At 40.0% G+C, this 21,939-nt stretch overlaps 1 protein-coding gene across 2 annotated transcripts in view; it reads right to left on the bottom strand.

The window, feature by feature from the left end:
* Nucleotides 1-21,167: 21,167 nt before the first annotated feature.
* LOC148039814 (homoarginine-6-hydroxylase 2-ODD-233-like) overlaps nucleotides 21,168-21,939 on the bottom strand; it is a 196,455-nt gene continuing 195,683 nt past the window's right edge. For both annotated transcript variants that reach the window (XM_087694255.1, XM_087694264.1), the window contains 3 exons: nucleotides 21,800-21,880; nucleotides 21,608-21,697; nucleotides 21,168-21,490 (listed from right to left, as the gene is read on the bottom strand). In XM_087694255.1, coding sequence (XP_087550381.1) covers nucleotides 21,368-21,490; nucleotides 21,608-21,697; nucleotides 21,800-21,880 — 294 coding nt within the window. In that variant the 3' untranslated portion in view covers nucleotides 21,168-21,367. The remainder of the gene's footprint in view (nucleotides 21,491-21,607; nucleotides 21,698-21,799; nucleotides 21,881-21,939) is intronic.

The raw sequence follows: 21,939 nt of genomic DNA, 5'->3' as shown, positions 1-21,939 counted from the left end.
GACTTTCACAAGGGACTCTAGCATGGGAGGCTCGTGTAGTGGATGTATGGGAGGGTAGTACTTCTTTATGTGGCTACCATTGAAGAAGCCTATGCCCTCTCCATCGAGGGTCTCGAACTCCACATTGCTAGTTTGGCTGATGGTGCAAACTCAAAAAGGCCCTAAGCCCCTAAACTTCATTTTCTTCTTGTGGCCTTTCCTTGAGTATAACAGTATGAGGTCACCCTAATCGAAGTCTCGGTGCTTGACATGCTTGTTAAACCAGCTCTTACGTCGTGCCTTTTCGCAAATCAATGTATGGGTAGCTAGAAGTCGAGTTTCTGACATGTGTTCCAACTCAACTAGGCATTCTATCCATGCCTCCTTCCCATCCCATCACTCTTTAATGGCTACTCTCAGGCTAGGCACCAATAATTCCACTGGTAGGATGGCTTTAGTTCCGTAGGTCAACTTAAAGGGAGTCTATCATATAGTCATTTTATGGGTTGTTCGATAGGCCCATAAGGCTACCATCAGCTTGTTGTCCTAGTTGGTGTGTGAAGAAGCAGCAAAGACTACCTTGGTCAGGACATTCACTAAGATCTTATTGGTAAATTCCACCTGGCCATTTGTTTGAGGGTAGTAAGGTGAGGATTTTCGATGTACGATCAGAAAGGTAGATAGAAGGTGAGCAATCACTTCATTGATAAAATGCGTGCCTTGATCACTAACTAGTTCAATGGGGCAGCCCAAAAAGATTACCTGCTCCCACAGGAACTTAGCTGTGATTCTAACATCGTTCTTTCTAATGGCTCGTGCTTCTGCCCACTTTGTGAGGCAGTTTGGGGCAACTATGATATACTTGGCTTGTGAATATTGTGTTGTACGACTAATTGGCCTGATGAAGTCAATTTCCCATTTTTCAAAAGGTTTCCTTGTAATGATTGGGCTTAACTCCATCTTGTCCTTGCGAACACGTACCTTGGTCTGTTGGCATTCATCACAGTGCTTTACAAATCGCGGTGCATCCCAGAAATGTGTAGGCCACCATAGTTGAGACTGTAACACCTTGCGGGCTGTCGTGTCTTCGTTGAAATGTCTTGTATGCTTCTACAAGTACGTCATGCATTTCATGCTCGCACACACACCTACATAGCAAGCCGTCTTGCCCTAACCTATAGAGCTATCTTGCTATCAACTGATAGGGCTACATCTTGAGGATGAGTCGCTTGAGTCGGGCCTTCTCAATGGTTCTTTTGGGTAGTCCATGTTCAAGCACTTGGACTATGTCATTTTCCCAGTATGGTGTTAAGTCAACTCTAAACAAATATTTCTTACTAGTCAGGCTAAAGAGATGTGCGTTTGGCAAGTCGTTCGCGATACGCTATCTACCAGCTTCTCCTGTGGGTATACGAGACATGTGGTTAGTCATGTAATGTTATTTCCCTTTGTGCACAACCATAGAGAAGTCGAATTCTAATAGCAGAAGTAGCCATTGAGCAATGCGTCCTGTAGCACAAGGTTTATTAACAAGATAGAGCAAGGCTTGATAGTCAACAAAGAAAGTAAAAGGTGTAGCCAACAGATAATGCCGAAAATTCTTCATGGCAAACACCATGGCTAAACGTTCTCTCTCTATCATGGAATGATTCATTTCGGTGTACGTAAGTTTTCTACAAGCAAAACTCACTGGATAGTCTAGATTGTGTTTGCCAAGCTGGCACAACACCATTCCCACAGAAAACTTCGAGGTGTCAATGTGGATGTGGAAGGTTATGGTCCAGTCTAGGCTCGTAGTATTGGCACGATTGTCAGAGCCTTTTTTCAACTCTTCATATGCACGTTGGCATTCCTCGATCCATTTGAATATTATCAGCAGTTTGTAGAGTGGTCTAGCGACTAACACATAGTTCAACACAAATTGCTGATAGTATCTTGTATGCCCTAGGAAGCATTGAACTCCCGCTTGTAATTGGTCAATGGTGGAAGGTCGACAATAACCTTAACTTTTGAGAAGTCAGTGGCAATGCCATTCTTGGACACTACGTGCCCTAGGATGCACCCATGCTTCACCCAAAACTCGCACTTAAGGGGGTTCCTAATATAGTTTACATCTTTCAAAGACTGTGCAGAGTTTGTCTAGGTGTTCTTTCCAACTGGAGTGAACACATAGGCCATCAACAAACACTTCTAACTCCCACCAAAGCATGTATTTAAAGATGGTACACATGAGCTTTTGGAATGTGGCTGGTGCATTTGTCAGCCCAAAGGGCATGACTATGTAGGCAAAGACACCCCACTTGGTAGCGAATGTGATCTTATGCCTGTCATCCATATACACTTGCACCTGATTGTAACCTGAGAAACCATCCAAGAAACGGTGGGCTTCCTTGCCAGCCACACTCTCAAGCATATGCTCAGTGTACGGTAGTGGTGGATAGTTGTCTCTCGTTGTTGCAGCATTGACTTTCTTATAATTAATGTACACTTTGATTTTTTCGTTATTCTTGAGGATGATTACAATGGGCGAGACCCAGTCCGTGTGCTCAATTTCATAGATGAATCCTGCTCTTACATTAGGAAAAAAATGAACTCACAAATGGTTCCTTAAAAATAATATAGTTTAAGATGTGGGCCTTTTGGATTGTCCAGTAGGAAGGCTAGATGTTGACATCCATGGAGGGTGAATCTTCTCTCTCCAAATCTTGGGTTTTCTATTAAAAAAAGGGGTAGTGGGGGATTAAAAAAAGGGAGAATGAATAGTACACAAAATTTGAGTTTCTCTCACCTTGTTTTTCCCTCCCTTTTTTGGAGAATTTTCAATTTCCATTTTTTTTCCTCTCACGAAATTAGTTTGACCCAAAAGTTGAGCAATAGACCACTTTCCCTCTCTTCTCTATACTCGTGAATTTTCGTCTCCATTGAAGCTCCCTACTGAGAGTAATTAGGGTTTTGAGCGTTCTGCTTACCTCTGCACTTTCTTCTCCACGCAGCTCCAAATTTTGGGTAAAACATAGGTGCCCATCTCTCTTTGCATTTTCTCTTGTTTACTATTTTTTTCAATAGGGTTTGATGTCGTTTCTTACTGTTGTTGTTATTTTATTGCAGAGGTTGTTTGGGGCAAGAGACAGAGGTGCTCATCTCTCTCTCCTTTCTTTTCCCCCTCTCTCTATGTGTTGTTTCTCTTTTATGTTGTGTTTTCAATAGAATTTAATGTTGGTTCTAATTTTTGTTTTCTTGTAGAGTTTATTTGGAGCAAGAGGCAAAGGTGTTAATCTCTCTCTTTGTTTGGTTTTTTTTTTTGCTGATATCTTTTCAATACAACATAATGTTAGTTCTAACCCTTGTTGTTATTTTATTGCAAAGATAATTTTGGGTGACATTGCATAAGTGCTTATCTCTCTCTCCCTCTCTCTTTCTCTCTCTATGTTTCCTCTTTTCTACTGTTTTTTCAGTATACCTTCATGTAAATTGCAAAATTGTCTTTTGCAGAGATCAATTTGGGCAAGATTGGATAGGTGCTCATTTCTTTCTCTCTCCCACGTACTCAGACACTCTCTCTTTCTTCCTCTCTGCATTATCCCTTTTCTACTATCTTTACAATAGGGTTTGATGCTAGTTCTAACTTAAGGATCAATTGTTGTTGCAGCACTTAACACAAGGTAGAGCAGAGATTCTGTAGCTCAATTTATAGGTAAATCTGCTATATTTTGTGGTGCCAAAATTTATTCATTTAATTAGTTACTTTTATGTTTGATGGGATTGATGTTTTCTTATGTCCATCATTTGCAATGGGTTTTGATTAGCAATGATTCAATCTTATCTTCAACAAATCAGCTTATAGGTAAATTGGCCCTGTTTTGTATTGCTTCTATTCGTGCAGTTATCTAGATATTTTTTGCTAAAAGGGATTCATGCAAGTATTTTTGTTAAAAAGGATTCATGCAGGTGTTTTTTAATACATGTAGGTATTGTACAAGGTTTAGGTGAAGCATATAATTCTCAATCAACTATTTTGATGTGGTGAGTGATTCCTTTGTGTTGGATGATATGGATCTATTGAAAGTCAATGGTTCAAAAATCCTTTGCTTTATTGGTCCTATGTGTCCATTTGGATCTCCATGCCAATTGGAAATGATCCATGAAACTCTTATATCATATCATCCATATTCATCCATATAGCACACAATGTGTTGAGTCTTAGAATATCTCAGCTGTCAATCCAATGTGCCTATTAAGATTCGCATGACATGTGGCTACTATCCTTGTAACAACTACTCTATAATACCCACATTTCATACAATGTATTGAGTCAAATTGGACTCCTCTTCATTATAATAAAATTTATTTTGGCGAAATTCTCTGAGTATTCTTGTGATATTCTTTTCATTATATTTCATGTAAATTGTATGATTAAAGTGATATCTTGAAATTAAATCTATACTTTGTGTTGATATATATATATATATATATATCCACATGCGTTTCGATATCAATGTTTATGTCTGTTTACAAAAGTGTAAACATCTCTTAATGCCATGTTGATTTGTATGGCATATTGGTGATTACTGGACAAACTTAAAATGCTTATTATTTAGGGGTTATTACATACTTCTTTACATCTAATGCGTAAGTTATAATGCATGAGAGAAGAACAAGCATTCTCTCGATAGAAGTACGTAACAGAAAATATGAAGAAGGGAATTGGATCACTAATACATATCATTGCTCATCTTGGGTACATATGTGTCCAAGTATGAAGGGAGCTTTCAGGGTGAAAGCATCTGCAATTGCAGATGTATCAAAGCACTGGAGGGGTAAAGTTTTAGCTCTCAGACAAAGGAATGTTGATTCTCACCTTGTAACAAAGGCGTTTGTACAACATGTATTCATGCAAAAACAAATACATATTGCACCCACTGTGCCCTTTCAACGAAACATTGCAAACAGTAAGTATTTGCAACTCATTGAGAATGAGAAATTTCATGATACCTATGTAACAACTTGTCTTGTATTTACAGAAGTATACCCTTCGGATTGCTGTGAGTGGCAAAATGTTGAGAGTTTCATTGGTTCTTTTAAGTGTTACCGCCTCAAAATTGGTAGATTGCTCTTTGAGGGACGCACATCTAAGTAGCTCGCAGAGGACCTTGTTTTTTTCTATGACTCCAAGTACATATCGCCCAAGGGGAGTTGAGAATATGGAGCCCTTGAGTCTATGCACATATCAAATCTCAATAGCATAGAATAGCCATTGTGTAGTAGCGACATTTTGCACATGTGTAGCACAAAAATTTCAACAACATATTGAATTCTATGAAGCCAAGCACCGGCTCAAAGAATGTGCATCTAAGCTGGTTCATATGCATTGCAATTTTTGCACACATGTTCAAGGAATGTAAGGGTTTGAGATGTACCAAAAGCACGTATGTCATAAAAAATACATCAGAGGATTATGTAACAAGGATTCTATGCAAAACTTGGACATAAAAAATAACTCACAGTCCTGACACAGTGGAGTGTTGAGTCACAACAAGGGACATGGCTTTCAGGTAAAAATTTTCTCTCTTAGTTGACTATTATCTTACTTTGGGATGAATCAGGGCTAACTTTCCTTTTCAATTACAGGTACTTTGTTGCATGACGAACATTATGCCTAGTGTCCAAGTATCATAGATGAAGGATGCTCAAGGGTAAATGGTTGTGCCTTGATCAAGACATGCGTGAAAGTGCAGTTGTGTATGTTACTATCATTTGTGAGGGCCACAAGCCCCAAGTGTTGCAAATGGAGGATGATTGGCCCTTGAGTATAATGCGCCAGGAAATTACAATGTTAATGCAAAATCCACCTGTTAGCTTCTATTTTAAACTAGATGGTAGGAAAATTCGAAGCCGAGCTGAGGATATTATTACCAGTGGAAAGTGTGTGGCTCCACATATTTTAGAAATTGTAGAGTCTCCCTAAAAATTCCAACACCACAAGTTGTAATATCCAACACCTATAAATTTTTGGATTTTTTTTGCGAATAGAACATTGTCGCTTACAAACTTTCAATATTTAAAAATTATGGTATTCATGTAAAATCATACACTTGTTATACACTTTTCACATCAACACATTTACATATGCATGTAAACTTTACAAAGATGTAAGTAAAGCCATAACTAAATATCGTATGCGAACAACCCTTATAATGGTTTAAAACTTAAGGTTTTTAAGGTAGAACTAGTTTAGTTCTTATTTCATTGTTTCATTTCACACTTTGTCTCTTCATCTCTTTATATCCACCACATCCCTCCTACCTGCTACGATGGATGCTCGCACATACTTTGATGGGTGGATCCACAAGACTATCTTTGCCAACCAGGGTGACGAGATATTCCAAGTTTTCTCTAAGAACTTCAACCTTGAAAGTATGCTCTCATCGATGTCTCCCCCTTCAGGTTTTGGAAAACTTTGTGAGTACCATCGCTACATGCACATACTCCATCGAGGGATCCAACATGACTTGGGTGCCTCTAGAACAACTCATGGTATTTCAGGCAGGGAAGAATCACCAAAAAGTGGTAAATAGGTGTCTGGCCCATGTGGATCCTTCGCATAGAGTATGCACTATTCCCATGGGAAGTGCACCAGGTACATCACCTTTGGATCTCGTGGAGTGTGATTGCGCATTGGCAATTTATGTCCTTGCATTGGATACACCCTTAGAGGAGGAGAGCAATGAAGATACAACTCCATAGGTTGTTTCTATCACATACAGGGGAGAAGAACTGATTGAAGAGCTCATAAATGTTGAAGAGGAACATTAAGTGGTAGCAGAGCAAGGGTTGGCTCTCATGGTGCCATCCTCTTCAGAACAACCACAAGTCGACAAACCCAACCTTGCCTCCTTGATACCCATTGAAGTAGATGGTGTACAATACTTGCTTCTATCAAATGTACTTCAATATTTGAAGGAAGAAGAGTTGTTTTCTATCCTAGTCATGGATTCAATGGAAGACCCGATTGATTATGATTACGTGGATGTGCATCCAACAATTGCAGAGATTGAAAGATATGATGGCACAAGCTTAGATACTGTGAGTGTGATCATAGCAGCACAGGAGCATATTACCTCGATTGAAGAAGATTACCTTGTGCCAGATGCTGAATTTGAAGTACTACAGCATGACTTGTTCGGACCAAGGCCCCAGCTTCCTACCAAGGAGTTTGTAGATCCCTCTGCCCAAAGAGGTGCCTCCCTGACACAAGAGGAAATGAAGATACAAGATGATCTAGAGAAGGTGAGATTTCTAACTATCATATATTTTTATGTACTGAAACTTGATGGTAGGGTGCGTCGGGTCCCCCAGAGTCCACCGGTGAAATCTTGGCAAAAAATGATGCCTGCAACAGTTGCCCCATCCGAAGTCTAGCGTCTGGGCCCCGGAGTCCATCAATGAAATCTTGGCCAAAAATGATGCCTACAGCTGCCCTGTCCGAAGTCTAGCGTCTGGGCCTCCTAGATGCCTTTTTGGCCAAGATTTCATCGGTGGACTCTGGGGCCCAGACACCAAACTTCGGACAATGCATCTGCAGACATCATTTTTTGCCACGATTTCACCGTGGACTCCAAGGGACCCGATGCATCCTACTGTCAAGTTTCATCACTTTCTGATAACTCTAGGTTAGTCACTAAATATATTGTTTGATTTGACTTTGTCATTCAAGACATACTGTATATAGATGAGTTTGCATCAAGGCAAGGAGGAGCTCAACATGCGGATCGACGGAAGGATTTAGCTTTGACGGAGTATATTGGTAACCTTGTCGCAAATTTGGTGGTCTTTCATAAGAAGTGCTTACCAGGAGGGCAAGAAATAATCATGAAAATTTGAGCTTTAACCAAGTTTGGACCTTTTCGAGCGATACCTATGACATCTAGCTTGGAGAAGGTGGTGCTAATCAAGGGTCAAAGCTTCTTTACTTGTTTGGACCAAACACATGGTGGAGCAATATGTGTGTTTGCTACATTAGGCGACCTCACTAAAGTATCAAATCCACTTTTCTTGGAGAAAGAGCTAAAGGGGGAGTGCATTATTTTTTAAGCAAAGAAGGAACTTATATTTTCATCAGAAGGTGGCCCCTTCTCTCCACCGATGAAAAAGCCAAGGAACAATTGAGAGTTCTTGTTTGCTATCGGCTTTTTGTATCTACCATCACTAACAACCATCACATGTATTTTTCTTAATGAATATAAGATACTTTACTTTGTTCCTAGAAATAAATATTTATTAAATAAATGTGTGGTTCGTATAAGTGTGACGATAATGTGTGGTACATGAATGACACATCTGCATATGTTAACATAATTCAACGCGTAGTACTACACTTGCGATTGTGTAAGTGTGACGATAATGTGCGGTACGTGAATGACGCATCCACATATATTAACATAATTCAATGCGTAGTACTGCACTTGCAATTGTGCATAAGCAATAACGTAACTTATATCCATACGTATTACGACTTTTGATGCATTCGTACGCTAAATAAAAATTAAAAGTCATCCGTTTCAAGAAACAAAAAAAAAATAACTTTACTCAATCATTTGAACTTAGTATACATTGCATGAGATATTATGTATATATAAATAAATATTCCAATGTGGCAAAGTATACAAAAATTTTTGGCCTTCCAAGATGTTATGGTGCTGTAACACTCATTACAAACCTTACATCATTAATCTAGTAAACTATGGCAGAGTCCCCTTGCCGTGTCGAAGCCGAATGATAAAGTTCATGTCTTTATCTGTAATTGTGACACGCTTTGCATGGATGGCTGCAAGCTGTGTATCATCGAACAAGTCGATGAGAAACCCCTCTGCAGCTGTTTGTAGAGCCTCCATAGCTGAAGCAATCTACCTTCCTGCTGGTGGCCCATCCCACACTCGTACCCAAAATCTTCCCATCCCTTTCAGCTCCAAGTCTTGCAGACTTCTCACACAACCTTATGAAAAGAACTTTTCAGGATGAGAAGCTCGTATCCATGTTGGATTCTCCTTATCTCTCAAAGGGCGACAGTGCCTGGTTTCTATCTCCTATTCTTCTGTGGTGGTCCTTATGCTCTATGGGGAGCACCTGTTGCTGCTCTAGAGGAGACTTCACCTTGTGCTCCAGGTGGCGGGCCTTGGTGTGATGTTTTTCCACGGCCAAAACGGCGACATACTTGCTTGGTGCGTGCCATGCAAGCTCAAGGAGGGCAAGACAGAGAAGAGATAGAGGTTGGGGATGTGAAAATGGAGGAAGAAAAGAAATCAAGATGTGAAAATGAGAAGAAGAATGAACTTTTAACCCATTTAAACCCCAAAACCGGGTTAATACAGCTTCATATGCACTGTCCATCATGTGATCATAAATCCATAACCTTTTATCAAAATGCGACGAAACTTCACACACACACTCGTTAGGTGGCCAATAGCCCTTTTTTTTTGGAAAAAAAAAGCATGCAGACCCCTGGTCCGAAGTCCGAGCCACTTTCTTGGAGAAAGTGGCTCCAGACGTCGGACTTCAGACCAGGGGTCTGCAGTCACTTTTTTCAAAAAAACAAATTTGGGCTCTTGGCCACCTAACGAGTGCGCGTGTGAAGTTTCGTCGCATTCCGATACAGTTTAGTATTTTAAAAATTATCCCACACCAAAATTATGGAAGGATAGTCTACAACAAGAAATGGTAAATTTTTGCATGTTATTCCTATTGAAATTGACAGTGCTAACAAAAGCTATAAGTAAGGATTGAAAATACAACGAAGATGCACAGTCAAAGTTGAGAGCGAAGGACAAGTGTAAAATTTTAATTCATATTTTAAGGGTGCATACAATAGTTTTGCACTGGGACATAGTCATATGTCCAATGCACAAGGATAACACTATGCCAAAAAAGATAACATTACAAACTGTGTTCATTCCATTGGAACGAATACAGCCTTCACTGCTTGAAGATTTCTTACAAGTTGGAAGTCCTTGGGAGTTACAGTGATGCGCTTTGCATGTATTGCACAACGTTGAGCATCAGTCATCAAGTCAACTAAAAAGGCCTCTGCAGCATACTGTAGAGCATGAAGACATTCTTTTGTGAAGAGATCAGGTTTATCCTGACCTTGTGCCAAAAACCACCTCCTGCTTTCTGTGTAGTAGAGGTCTTGCAGAATCTCGCAAACAAGTCTTGAGAAGCTTGCCTTCGGAATGATAAGATCAAAAGAGCATTGATACCTTCTAATTTCTCTCAAGGCCACTGTACCTGGCTTCCACTTGCGTTTCTTGTGGGGATGCTGAAGAGGACCCTTGTGAGCGCAGCTTGAGGAAGGTGGATTAGGTTGAGAAGGGGGTGCATTTGAGCTAGTAGATGCTCCAAGGGGCTGAACATAATATGGAGCTCTAAGCGGAAGCTTATTTGTAACTACCTTAGACCTAGCCATCTTTCCTACACAAGAGATGTGAGAACTCAATGAATAAGATAGAAAGTGAAACCCTCTTTTACATAACCCTAAACTGTGAGACTCATTCACATAGATGCACACTCTCATTTTCTCTCTTAAACTATGAATTGCATTCACACTGACTCACATTGTTCATCTTACTATCTTAGCTCTCTTCGAACCCATTTGCTACCTTGTCGACTTGGCATGGTTTTCTTTGGCACTTGAGGCTTCATAATGCACTCTTTTAGTGACACAACGTGATTCCATCATGTCTGCAGTCGATTCATCAACACTTTCATTTGCTCTCTTTTGTGCGAGTTTAGCTTCAACCGCTACTATAATCCTATACCACCAAGATAGCAATTGGATCATCGGATTGCTACCATTCACCCCTCTGCCATGATTAGTTTTTCTTTGGTATGCACCACGCGCTATCCAATGTGAAATTTTCCATCCCTTGTGTGGACCAAATTCCGATGCTTCCCTTTTCTACAAAGTATGGCCCATGTGCCTCTCAAGGATATGCTACAAAGACACATCACTCATGAGTAAAATTATGCTCAATATTTTATATAATTCATGCAATTTTAAAATATTAACTTAGTACGCACCATGAATGTGTGATAGAGCTTTTGCCCCATGCTTCCACCATGTTTTCGTACACAACATTGATAAATTCTTGCTTATCTTCATTGTTAAACACCATCTTGCGAAGTAAGGGAGCCAATTTGTTAAGACTTATCCAAACCTTAGCTTTGGCCAATCTTGTTTTTTCTCCATTGCTTCGATCAGGAACTGCAAAATGTAACTTATTCCACCCATCGTAGTCCTGTGGCCTATGAACCATGACATTCCCTTCCTCATTGATGGGTACTGAGAGAAACTTCCTAGCCTTTGCTCCTCCAAAGCAAGGCTTTTTTGGCAAGTTACTAGATTTTCCTGATCTCTTCTCATCTTTTTTATTTTTCAAGTTGCATCCTATAAGCAAAGCAAATGTATTCATATACAAGTTTCTCCATGATTCTGACAAAAGCATGCAATGAACAAATGTGAATACGATCCAAGGGAATGTTGAAGATGGGCTTCCAAGTGGGATCTTCTCTATTGTGCGTTGGTGCAACACTTGTCACCTTTCGCCAGTTCTTCTTTCCGTCCTTTCCTTCCACCCTCTCTGTCAAGCAATATAGGCATGGATTCTTTGTATTTGCACCATTAGAAATTCCACACATGCATTTTAAAGTTTTCAAGTCTCCTGCAAGATGCCATTCAACCAAGTATTGAACATACCCTTCAACCGAGAGCATCTCACCATGTTTTTGACGATCGATGATGCTTGGAATGCTTGTGCATAAAGAATAGCTACATCACCTCAAATGTTTCCGTAGAAACTTCAAATGCAGTGAGCTACCACACATGGCGCTCAAATTGAACACTATAACCATTAATAAATATAACGAAATACTTTGTATCACCTAATGACTGACAGAGTATGGGACCATAAACATCTGAATACAAAAGAGCCTGTGGCTCACCCATGCATGTAGAACCAAACATTTTGTGCGAGTTCCAAGTCTCTACCTAGTAGATAATAATCACATGAGTCAAACCATGAGTAGTCAAGAGGTGCTAAATACTCCAAACGAGTGAGTACTTTTATTCCTTTAAGGGATATATACCCAAGACAACGATATCAAAGGGATACACATGGAAGATCTGTCACAGCCAGAACATGATCAAGAGATCCAAATACAAGCAAGGGATACAAGCTGTCAACCTTGGCACCTCTGGTAAAAATGAGGTTGCAACTTGTAATCTTCCATGCAAAATCACCAAATTATACATGATACCTATCATCATCTAACTATCTAACTGAAATGAGGCTTTTAGTCAAAGTTGAGACATGATGTATATCATGCAGTACAAATGAATCACCAACCCCAAACTGCAGTCTCATGCTATGTATGCCAACAATGTCACATGCATAATAATCACCCAGTCTAATTGATCCTGTAATAGTGCTGCATGTATAAAACCAATGACGATGCAGGGTAACATGGAAGGAAACCTTGAATCAAAAAGCCAATACTGAGAGTAAGAAGACTAAAAATCTAGCAATTGAGTAGTATCAAGTGAAGAAGCAACAAGTATGTAATCATCTTAGCTATACTCTAAGGTGTTTATCTCTTCTATCTAACAAGAGACTAAGGAACAATGATGCGATCATAAGAAGACTTGGCATTATCCTATGCTTCTCCTTAACCTTTCTTGTGCCTATCATTGCACATCTTATGGCACTATGGCCTTATGTGACCCTATTGTCCACAATCATGATAAGTGAGAGAAGCCTTGGGACCACATGACTTACTGAGTGATTGCCCATGAGACTTAAACTTGCCCCTATTGGATTGTGATCTCTACCACGACTAATATTCCCTTTTCTATCATGCCTGCCTCTAACTCTAAGTGCATGAGAAGTATAGGTTGTTAGATATGCTCAGTGCCCCACCCTCATAATGTGCCACCAATGATCCATGGTGCTCAAAGTTGTAAGGCCCCCATTATGAGGAGAAGCTAAATGTGAGCCCGGATATTGGTTGAGTCTTGACTTTTATATCAGATGAGGTCTATGTGATCAGATGGAAAAAGGTAACTATTGTGGGTCTAATCTTTGGGTCCCCTAGTTGGGGGGTCCCAGGGGGGATTAGCGGCCCCCCTGGCGGGGGTCTGGGGGTAGCGCCCCTGGCCCGACGATAAAGGGAATATTCCCTGGCCGACTAGTGGAGGCTCATATGGTAGGTTGGTGAGGCTGACCTAACCGCCTTTGCGGGCTGTAAAAGCTAAATTCCTTCACAGTCATCAATCATCTATCTTTCACCTAGTCAGAGTTGTTCTAGCTAGCCTTAAGCTCTTCACCTATCTTCTGTCTAGATCGCCATCTAAGCTTCACAGTAAAAGCGCACGAATGGAGAGAGCCATCTTTGTATCAGTTGTTTGTAGCTAAAGAAATTTTCTAATTCTTCTCTTATTTGTTGAGTATTATCTATCTCTTCCTTAGATTATGTTCGTTGCACTGTGTAATTTTTTACATGGTATTAGAGCCTAGAGGGCTCTAGGGATCAAAGAGTGTGCAAGAGGCAAAGTCTTCAACAGCAAAGAGGAACAATGTCATCTTTTGGAAGTGGTTCTGGCACATCAGGAAGCGGTGCAGGAGGTGGTGCTGCTGTACCAGCTATTCAAACACTGAGGATTCGTCCACCAACCTTCAGCAAAGGCAAGCTAGATGGTACAAACTATACCTTGTGGAAGTTCAAAATTACAACTATCCTTGATTCTTATGAGCTTTTGGATACTGTGCTGGGAACTGACCTAGAACCACAGCCTACCCCCAACCCATAAAATCCTAGTGTGATGATTCCTCCAAATGCAAATCTTCTACGAGCTTGGAAATGAAGAAATGTAGATGCATTGTGTACCTTAGTTACAAGTTGTTGTGACTTTGATTCAGCATACAACCAAAGCATCAAAGGCTTGGAATGTAGTGAGGAGTCGGTATGAAACGCAAAACCAAACAAGGATTCAAAACTTGGAGAATCAACTAGCAGTGGAGAAGCTTGTTGAAGGAGAGACAATTGAAGCATTCATCACTCCGATTAAGAATCTGCGTGACCAAATGGCTAGTGCTGGGATACAAAAGACTAGTGAGGAGCTAGGTCGGAGGTGTCTTTGGATTTTTCCACAAACGTTTGATGGACTAGTAACTGCCCTTAATACTCAGGTGAGACCTCAAGCTTTGAGTTTTGAGGAGTTTTGTGCATTATTGATGGAGGAGGAGTTGAGACTAAAAGCCCAAGAAGGAAGCAATGATGGAGATGTTGTATTCTTTGCCAATGCAAAAGGAAAAGGTGGTTCCTCCACAAAAAATGATGGCGACAAAAGGAAGAAGGGTGGTAAGAAGAAGTTTCAAGGAGAGTGCTTCTACTGCAAGAAGAAAGGACATGAAATCGCAGATTGTCGTGTCAAGAAGGCAGATGAAAAGAATGGTACCCTTAAAAGTAAAGGGAAAGAGACAGCCAATACGGTTGAAGCAAAGTTGGAGTTGTTCATGGTGACCATTGAGGAGGTGTGCTCCTCGGCGCAAGAAGAATCTACCACTGACTCATGGGTGTTGGATAGTGGGGCCTCTCGTCACATGACCAACAAGAAAGGTCTATATAGTTCTATGCAGCCTCTACAAGAATCCATCATTGTGACGGTTGGAAATGATCCAAAATGCCATGCTGCGAGCACAAGTATTATTTCATTTGTTGCTGCAAATGGTGATGTCAAGAAGCTTTCAAATGTGTTGTATGTTCCCGAAATTAGAAGAAATCTATTATCAGTTGCTACCATAACTAATCTTGGTCATGAAGTAAGGTTAAGAAGACAGGTGCAAAAATTCTTGACAGTAATAGCAAAGTTGTTGGCAAAGGAGAAAGAAGGAACAACCTATATGAGCTAAGTGCTCTTATAGCCACCGTTGGAGTGGGCACAAGTAAGCTTTGGCATGAAAGGTTTGGACACATTGGATTTGCAGTGTTGAAGGAGATGCACAAGCAAGGTATGGTAGCTCACCTACCTGCAATGACTGAATTGAAGGAACTATGCGAATCTTGTATGATGGGCAAGCAACAAAGAAAGGCATTTCCACAAGAAAGCAAGAATAGAGCACATGCTTCTCTAGAGTTGGTGCATGTTGACTTGTGCGAAAAGATGCCTACATGGGCCTTGGGGGGAATATTCTTATTTTATGTTGATTGTCGACGACTACAGTAGGAAGATATGGGTGTACTTCCTTCGTGATAAGGATCAAGCTTTTGGTAAGTTTAAAGAATGGCTAAAACTTGTTGAGAATGAAACAGGGAAAAGTGTGAAGAAATTTTGAACAAATGGTGGTGGTGAGTTCAACTCAAAGGAGTTTGAAGACTTTTGCAAGAGCAAAGGGTTCAAGCATCAATTGACGACGCCTCACACACCTGAGGAGAACAATGTTGTGGAACGCAGGAATCACACCATTGTGGAGATGGCAAGTTGCATGCTAAAGGGCAAGGGATTGCCCAACCATTTTTGGGCTGAAGCTGTTAATACTGCAGTCTACATTTTGAATCAGAGCTACATAAAGGCTCTCAAGGGAAAAACACCTCATGAGGCTTACATTGGTAAGAAACCATCTATCTCACATTTCAGAATTTTTGGATGTGAATGTTATGCACATATTCTAGATGAGAAGAGAAATAAGTTACAAGCAAAAAGCAGAAAATGTATCTTCTTGGGTTATAGTGATGAGTAAAAGGCTTACAAATTATATGACCAAGAGGCAAAGAAGATCATCGCGAGTTGTGATGTGGTGTTCAAGGAGTAGCTACATACAGTGGAGGAGGAGAAGGCAAGTTCTTCCACTATCATCAAGCGAAGAAGTAGTCCACTATGAACCTGTCTTGAGAGCTGTCTCTATCCTTAAGGAGGAGGAAGCATCATCTTCAGATGATGAGGAAAAAGTTCACCAACTTGACATCACCCCATCGGAATAGCCATTGCCACGTCGGGTGAAGTAGCTCTATGACCACAATAATCCTATGTCCACATCTGTTGAGAAGAAGGCAGATAGACCAAGGAGGTCTTAGAGAATAAAGGAGCAAAGGAGGGCTTCTACTCACATAGTCAATATGGCATTGATGGCTGAGATTACGAGAGAAGTAAAGGAGCTGACTGACTTAGAAGAAGCACTTGCAGATCTAGCATGGAAGGCAGCTATGCAAGCTGAGTATGACAACATAATGAAGAATGACACTTGGGAGCTAGTGGATCGGCCAGCAAAGCGAAAGGTTATTGGCACCAAGTGGATGTGGAAGGTAAAGTACAAGGCTGATGATACCTTAGAAAAGTACAAAGCTAGGATGGTTGCATAGGAATTTTCACAAGTTGAAGGGTTTGATTTTCAAGAGTCATTTGCCCCAACTGCCAGAATGACCACTATTCACATAGTACTTGCAGTGGCCAGTTTACCAAATGGATGTTAAGTTAGAGTTCTTAAATGGTGACCTCAAGGAGGAGGTGTACTTGGCTCAGCCACCAGGGTTTGAGGTCCCCCCATTCTGAGAACAAAGTGTGTAAGCTGAAGAAGGCATTGTATGGGCTAAAACAAGTCCCCCAAAGCATGGTACCAGTGGATAGATAAGTTCCTTTTAATCTTAAACTTCGAAAGATGTGCCTTAGATGCTAACTAACTTGTATGTTTACAGGGATGGTGAAAAGTCTGTAGTGATTGTCATATATGTGGACGACCTTCTTATTACAGGTGACTATGAAGATATGATCAACCAAACTCAAAAGGCTTTGAGTTCTGAGTTTGAAATGACAAACTTGGGCTTGCTGCACTATTGTTTGGGAATTGAAGTCTGGCAAGAGCTAAGAAAGATCTTCATCTCTCAAAAGAAGTATGCATGGGAGATCTTGAAGGCATTTGGCGCAAGGAGATAGCTACACCTATGAAGGTGAACGCAAAGTTATCCGTTGAGGATACATCAACACTAGTAGACATTGGGAGATACATGAGGATGGTCGACAGACTGATCTACTTATGTAACACCAGACCATATATTAGTTTTGTTATTGGTGTTTTGAGCAAGTTCTCAAACAAACCTCATGAGAGTCATTGGAAGGCTAGGATGCAGGTGCTCAGATACTTGAAGAAAAGTCTTGACTATGGTATCACATAACGTTCCGGAACTTCTCTTGTGGGGAATTGTGACTCAGATTGGGCAGGAGACAGTGATTCCAAGAAGTCAGTTTCTAGTTATTGTTTCTCTTTGGGTTCAGGAAATTCCTCTTGGATTAGTAAGAAGCAGCCAATAGTGGCATTGTCTTCTAGTGAAGAAGAGTACAAGGTAGCTTTTTTTGCTGCATGTGAAGCAGTATGGTTGAGAAGGATCCTACGGGATATGGGCGTGCAGGATGAAGAACCAACCATGCTGAGATGTGACAATCAGAGTTGCATTGCCATTGCCAAAAATCCAGTGTTTCATGCGCGCACCAAACATATAGAGATCCAGTATCACTGTGCGTGATTTAATGGAGGATGGGATAGTGGAACTGGTCTATTGTTCAACAGAGGATAATGGAGTAGATATCTTCACCAAAGCACTTACGAAGGATCTGCTTCAAGTTCATCTTCAGAGACTCGGTATTGGGCCGAGGAGATAGTTCACCTACGGGTGGACATTGAGGGGGGGTTGTTAGATATGCTCAATGCCCCACCCTCATAATGTGCCACCAATGATCCATGGTGCTCAAAGTTGTAAGGCTCCCATTATGAGGAGAAGCCAAATGTGAACCCGGATATTGGTTGAGTCCTGACTTGTATATCAGATGAGGTCTATGTGACCAGATGGCAAAAAGGTGACCATTGTGGGTCTAATCTTTGGGTTGGACTAAGTAGTTAAGCTCGTAGCAACTCGAGCCCCCTGGCAGGGGTTCAGGGACAGCATCCCCAGCTCGAGGGTAAAGGGAATATTCCCTGGCCGACTAGTGGAGGCTCATATGGTAGGTCGGTCAAGTTGACCTAACCACCTTCGTGGGCTATAAAAGCTAAACCCCTTCACAATCATTGATTATCTATCTTTCACCCAATCAGAGTTGTTCTAGCTAGCCTTAAGCTCTTCACCTATCTTATGTCTAGATCGCCATAGCTTCACAGTGGAAGTGCGTGGGTGGATAGAGCCATCTTTGTATTAGTTGTTTTGGAGCTAAAGAAATTTTCTAATTCTCCTCTTATCTATTGAGTACTCTCTATCTCTCTCTCTTCCTCAGATTCTGTTCGTTGCGCCGTGTAATTTTTTACACAAGTTGCATCAATATTCTTTTTATCCACTTCTTTTATAAAAGCAAAGCTCCCTCTACATCGGAGGATTTAAACCCATCTTTCAGGGGATTTGCACTTATAACAGTATAGAATGTATCCCAATACTTATATAGTATAACAAGAAAGAATAGAGACTCTAGGTTACCTTAAACTTAATGCCCTGCGAAATAAGCTAACTGATAATGGAGTGGAACTCATTCAAATGAGTAGACATAGGAGTACTCTCATTCATGCAAAGCTCCATAAGCTTCTTTAACTAATACAACTATGATGGATGACTTTGCTTGTCATAAAGATCATATTCATGTTTCCATAAATCCTAACCACCACCTTCTATCTCAATAACATTGAAATAAATATGCTTGCACAATGATAAGATAATGGTGGACTTGTATAGCTCATCCAAATTAGCCCATGCCTCTATATCAAACTTCTCATGCTTTATGCCTTTGCATTTCAATGGTTGGATTTGCTTCTTTTGCACCAATATTTGTCAAATCTGAGTCTTGCCATAATTGAAGTTGGTGCCACTCAATTTGTCTATGTTAAAGATGACACTATCTCCAATAGTAGTAGATGCCATGATACCTGCAAAGTAAAGAGTTACAATGTGTTGGAGATTGCATATCTCATTTTCACAAGGTTTTAACTAATAGAGTACAACGTGTTATAGCTAATAGAGTATAATGCTCTTTTTTAACCTACACAATATGGATCTATCAAAGGGGACATAATATTTTACTTAATAAGAGCTAAATGAGATAGATCATACAAAGACTGTAAGACCTTTAAGAGCAAGACATGTTTGTACAACTGGATAACACGAAAAGCTTGTAATTATGTTTGTTGGATCAATTCTACCATATGGGTTTTACATTGTGCACATATGATCTGTATGGGTTTTTTAAAACCGAAAAAACTAATAGAACATGCTATGAAAGTATTTATGGCTATACGGTGTGGCTAGTCTTGATTTCAACAAATCATCTTGTGACAAGTAAGAATATGAGATAGGCTAATCTCTAAGATGCACATGTGTCTAATATCTAGCTTTGCTTGAAGGTCTGTGTTGCTAACATGGCTAACTAAATGACATTGGCTACATATATAAGAAAGTCGTAGCCTTAATGGTAATCAAAAGATAAAGGTTCATCAACCTATACAAGGTGTGTGGTTGTTTTGCAAGTTATCTTATGAAAAGACATCATCCTTAGAAGTAAAGTAGCAATGGTTCGAATGAATAGATTGACTTCTAATGTGCTTTTGTAAGGTAACATAAGGCTTAATCGTTAGACGACTCTCTCTTTGTGTAGACTTACTTAAGATATGCATTTTTGCTTGAAAGGTTTTGGGCATATTTCTAAAGCATAAGGCATTACTTAATGGGTTCTTAGGGGGCTCACTAAAAAATATGTAAGTCTATCATGTGGGTTTGAAAGAATGGATTTTTAAAATCCCTTTTAGACCTTTATTACATATAGAAGGCTATCATTTAAAAGAATATTTATAGATTGAAAAAAATATATGTATGTTTTATTCATTGAAAACCATAGATAAGGGGTCTGAAAATAAGCATGATTGCATATGATAGAGAAAGTTAACATATACTTAAGCCTCTTCCCCCATGAGAATGGGTTTCTTGTAAAAATCTGACAAATATCCAAGACAGTTGATGTGTGGATACCGATACTATGATATTTCAAATGCTTATCCGTGCACTCACATTGTACATTAATACTGCTAGATATGTTCAATGCCCAACCCTTGTAATGTGCCACTAGTGACCCATGGTGCTCAAAGCTTTAAGGCCACCATTATGAAGAGAAGCCATGTGTGAGCCTAAACATTAAGCCTCAATTGATATGTTATATAATCTATCTACATGACCAGATCGAAAAAACGTGATCTATGTGGATCTAGCATACAAGCTAGATAGAGCAATTAGGTTAGTAGCAACTTAAGGCATGCTCCATTAAGTTGTGGGATATGGGAGTTCTCGAGGAACCCTATGTTGGGTCCTAAGGGCTATTTCCATGGCCCCTATTTGGCGGGTCCCAATGGGGCTAGGCAATGGTTTACAAGCAATACCCTCAACCTTATGATAAATGAAATAATCCATATGTTGGTTGGGTTGACTACTTGGGGGGTCCCAACGGGGCTAGGCAATGGTTTAGAAGCAATATCCTCAACCTTATGATAAATGAAATACTCCCTGGTTGGCTAGCAAAGGTTAATCCATATGTTGGTTGGGTTGACTAACCATCTTCATGGGCTAAAAAAAGAAGGCCGAATCAAAGTTCATCCAACAAGATTTAAGCTCTTCACCACAAATCTATCTAGATCACTATCTAGGCTTCATTGCGAGAGTGCACTGGTGGATAGAACCATCATTATATCACTTTGTTTGCAATAAAAGAAATGTTAATTCGTCTCTAGTTTGTTATATACTCTCTATTCTTTTGCTTAAAATTTGTTCATTTTGCTATTGAGCATATTAAACAACATACGAATGTATACTCCACATGTATACTAAAGTTTTAAGAGCATTTGATGAGTTTTTAATGGCATAATATTTAAAGAGTTACATGATGAGCTAGTGCAATGTTTGCAAAAGTGGTCTCAATTTATCACAAAGCCGGTTAGACTTGAAAAATTACTATTAGGCTACAACCTAGATGGATTTTAGTTTCTAAAATGAATGTATAGATTAGTGTAAATTTGTAATAATATATGTCCAAATTTGTTGATTTGTCGGATTAAGAAGACTCCAATAAGAATTGTCTATGTTTCTCAAAACTATTTTTCTGCAAATTTCCGCAAAAGAAATGAAAAAGAACCACATTCTATTATTATAAAAGACTAGAGCTTTATTATGTCTTTGTCTCTCCATTTTTTTTGACATGCTCTGTATGACATATATGTATTTGCGCTGTGTAAAGGGTATGTCCAACCTTTAAAAAGGTGTTTTAATGTGTTGGTCAAAGGCAGCGTGTGAAAAGTGCTGATGTTTCGAGAGCTTGGAATCTTAATCAACCGAAATTCGTGAGGACTTTATTGACCAGGTGCTGTCCATATATCACCGGTTTGCATTCCGCGGGTTTTGCTTCGTCTCTACAAAATTCCAGTGGCTCTATGACTGCATCAAAATTGGGCTGAAAGAAAAGGAGAGAATTTTCAGCTTCCTCAAACCCAACTCAGTTCCATGCGTGTGCTGCATGTGGGCGCATGCGTGTGTTGCGAGGGGTGATGAAAGAGAGAGAGAGAGAGACCTCCAAAAAGAAGGGCACAGACACACGATATTTTGGGTTTCTGTTGATCACACGATGCAGTGTAGGTTGATAGCGGCCATTGCTGAAAATCTGTATCATGAACATTCGTGCTCAATGTAAGAAACTAAGATGCTACAGTGCTCGTGTCATCTGGTTAGAGTTCTTTTCAAAAACCCAGAACCAGAACTTGACCTTCAGCATATCTCCAATGTTCACCACGAAAGTTCCCGGAACAGGTTTCGCCCAGATCCACTCCTCCGATTGATTTTTGACCTGCAAAATGATTAAGTGAAGAGAAATTTATTCTTTCACACAATTTTCATTTTAGTAAA

The sequence above is a fragment of the Lygodium microphyllum genome, chromosome 2 (genome assembly GCF_053477565.2).
Source record: "Lygodium microphyllum isolate KBCC chromosome 2, Lygodium_microphyllum_v1.1.10, whole genome shotgun sequence".
NCBI lineage: Eukaryota > Viridiplantae > Streptophyta > Polypodiopsida > Schizaeales > Lygodiaceae > Lygodium > Lygodium microphyllum.
The sequence above is the reverse complement of the archived record's forward strand: the minus strand, read 5'-3'. Positions and strand labels throughout refer to the sequence as shown.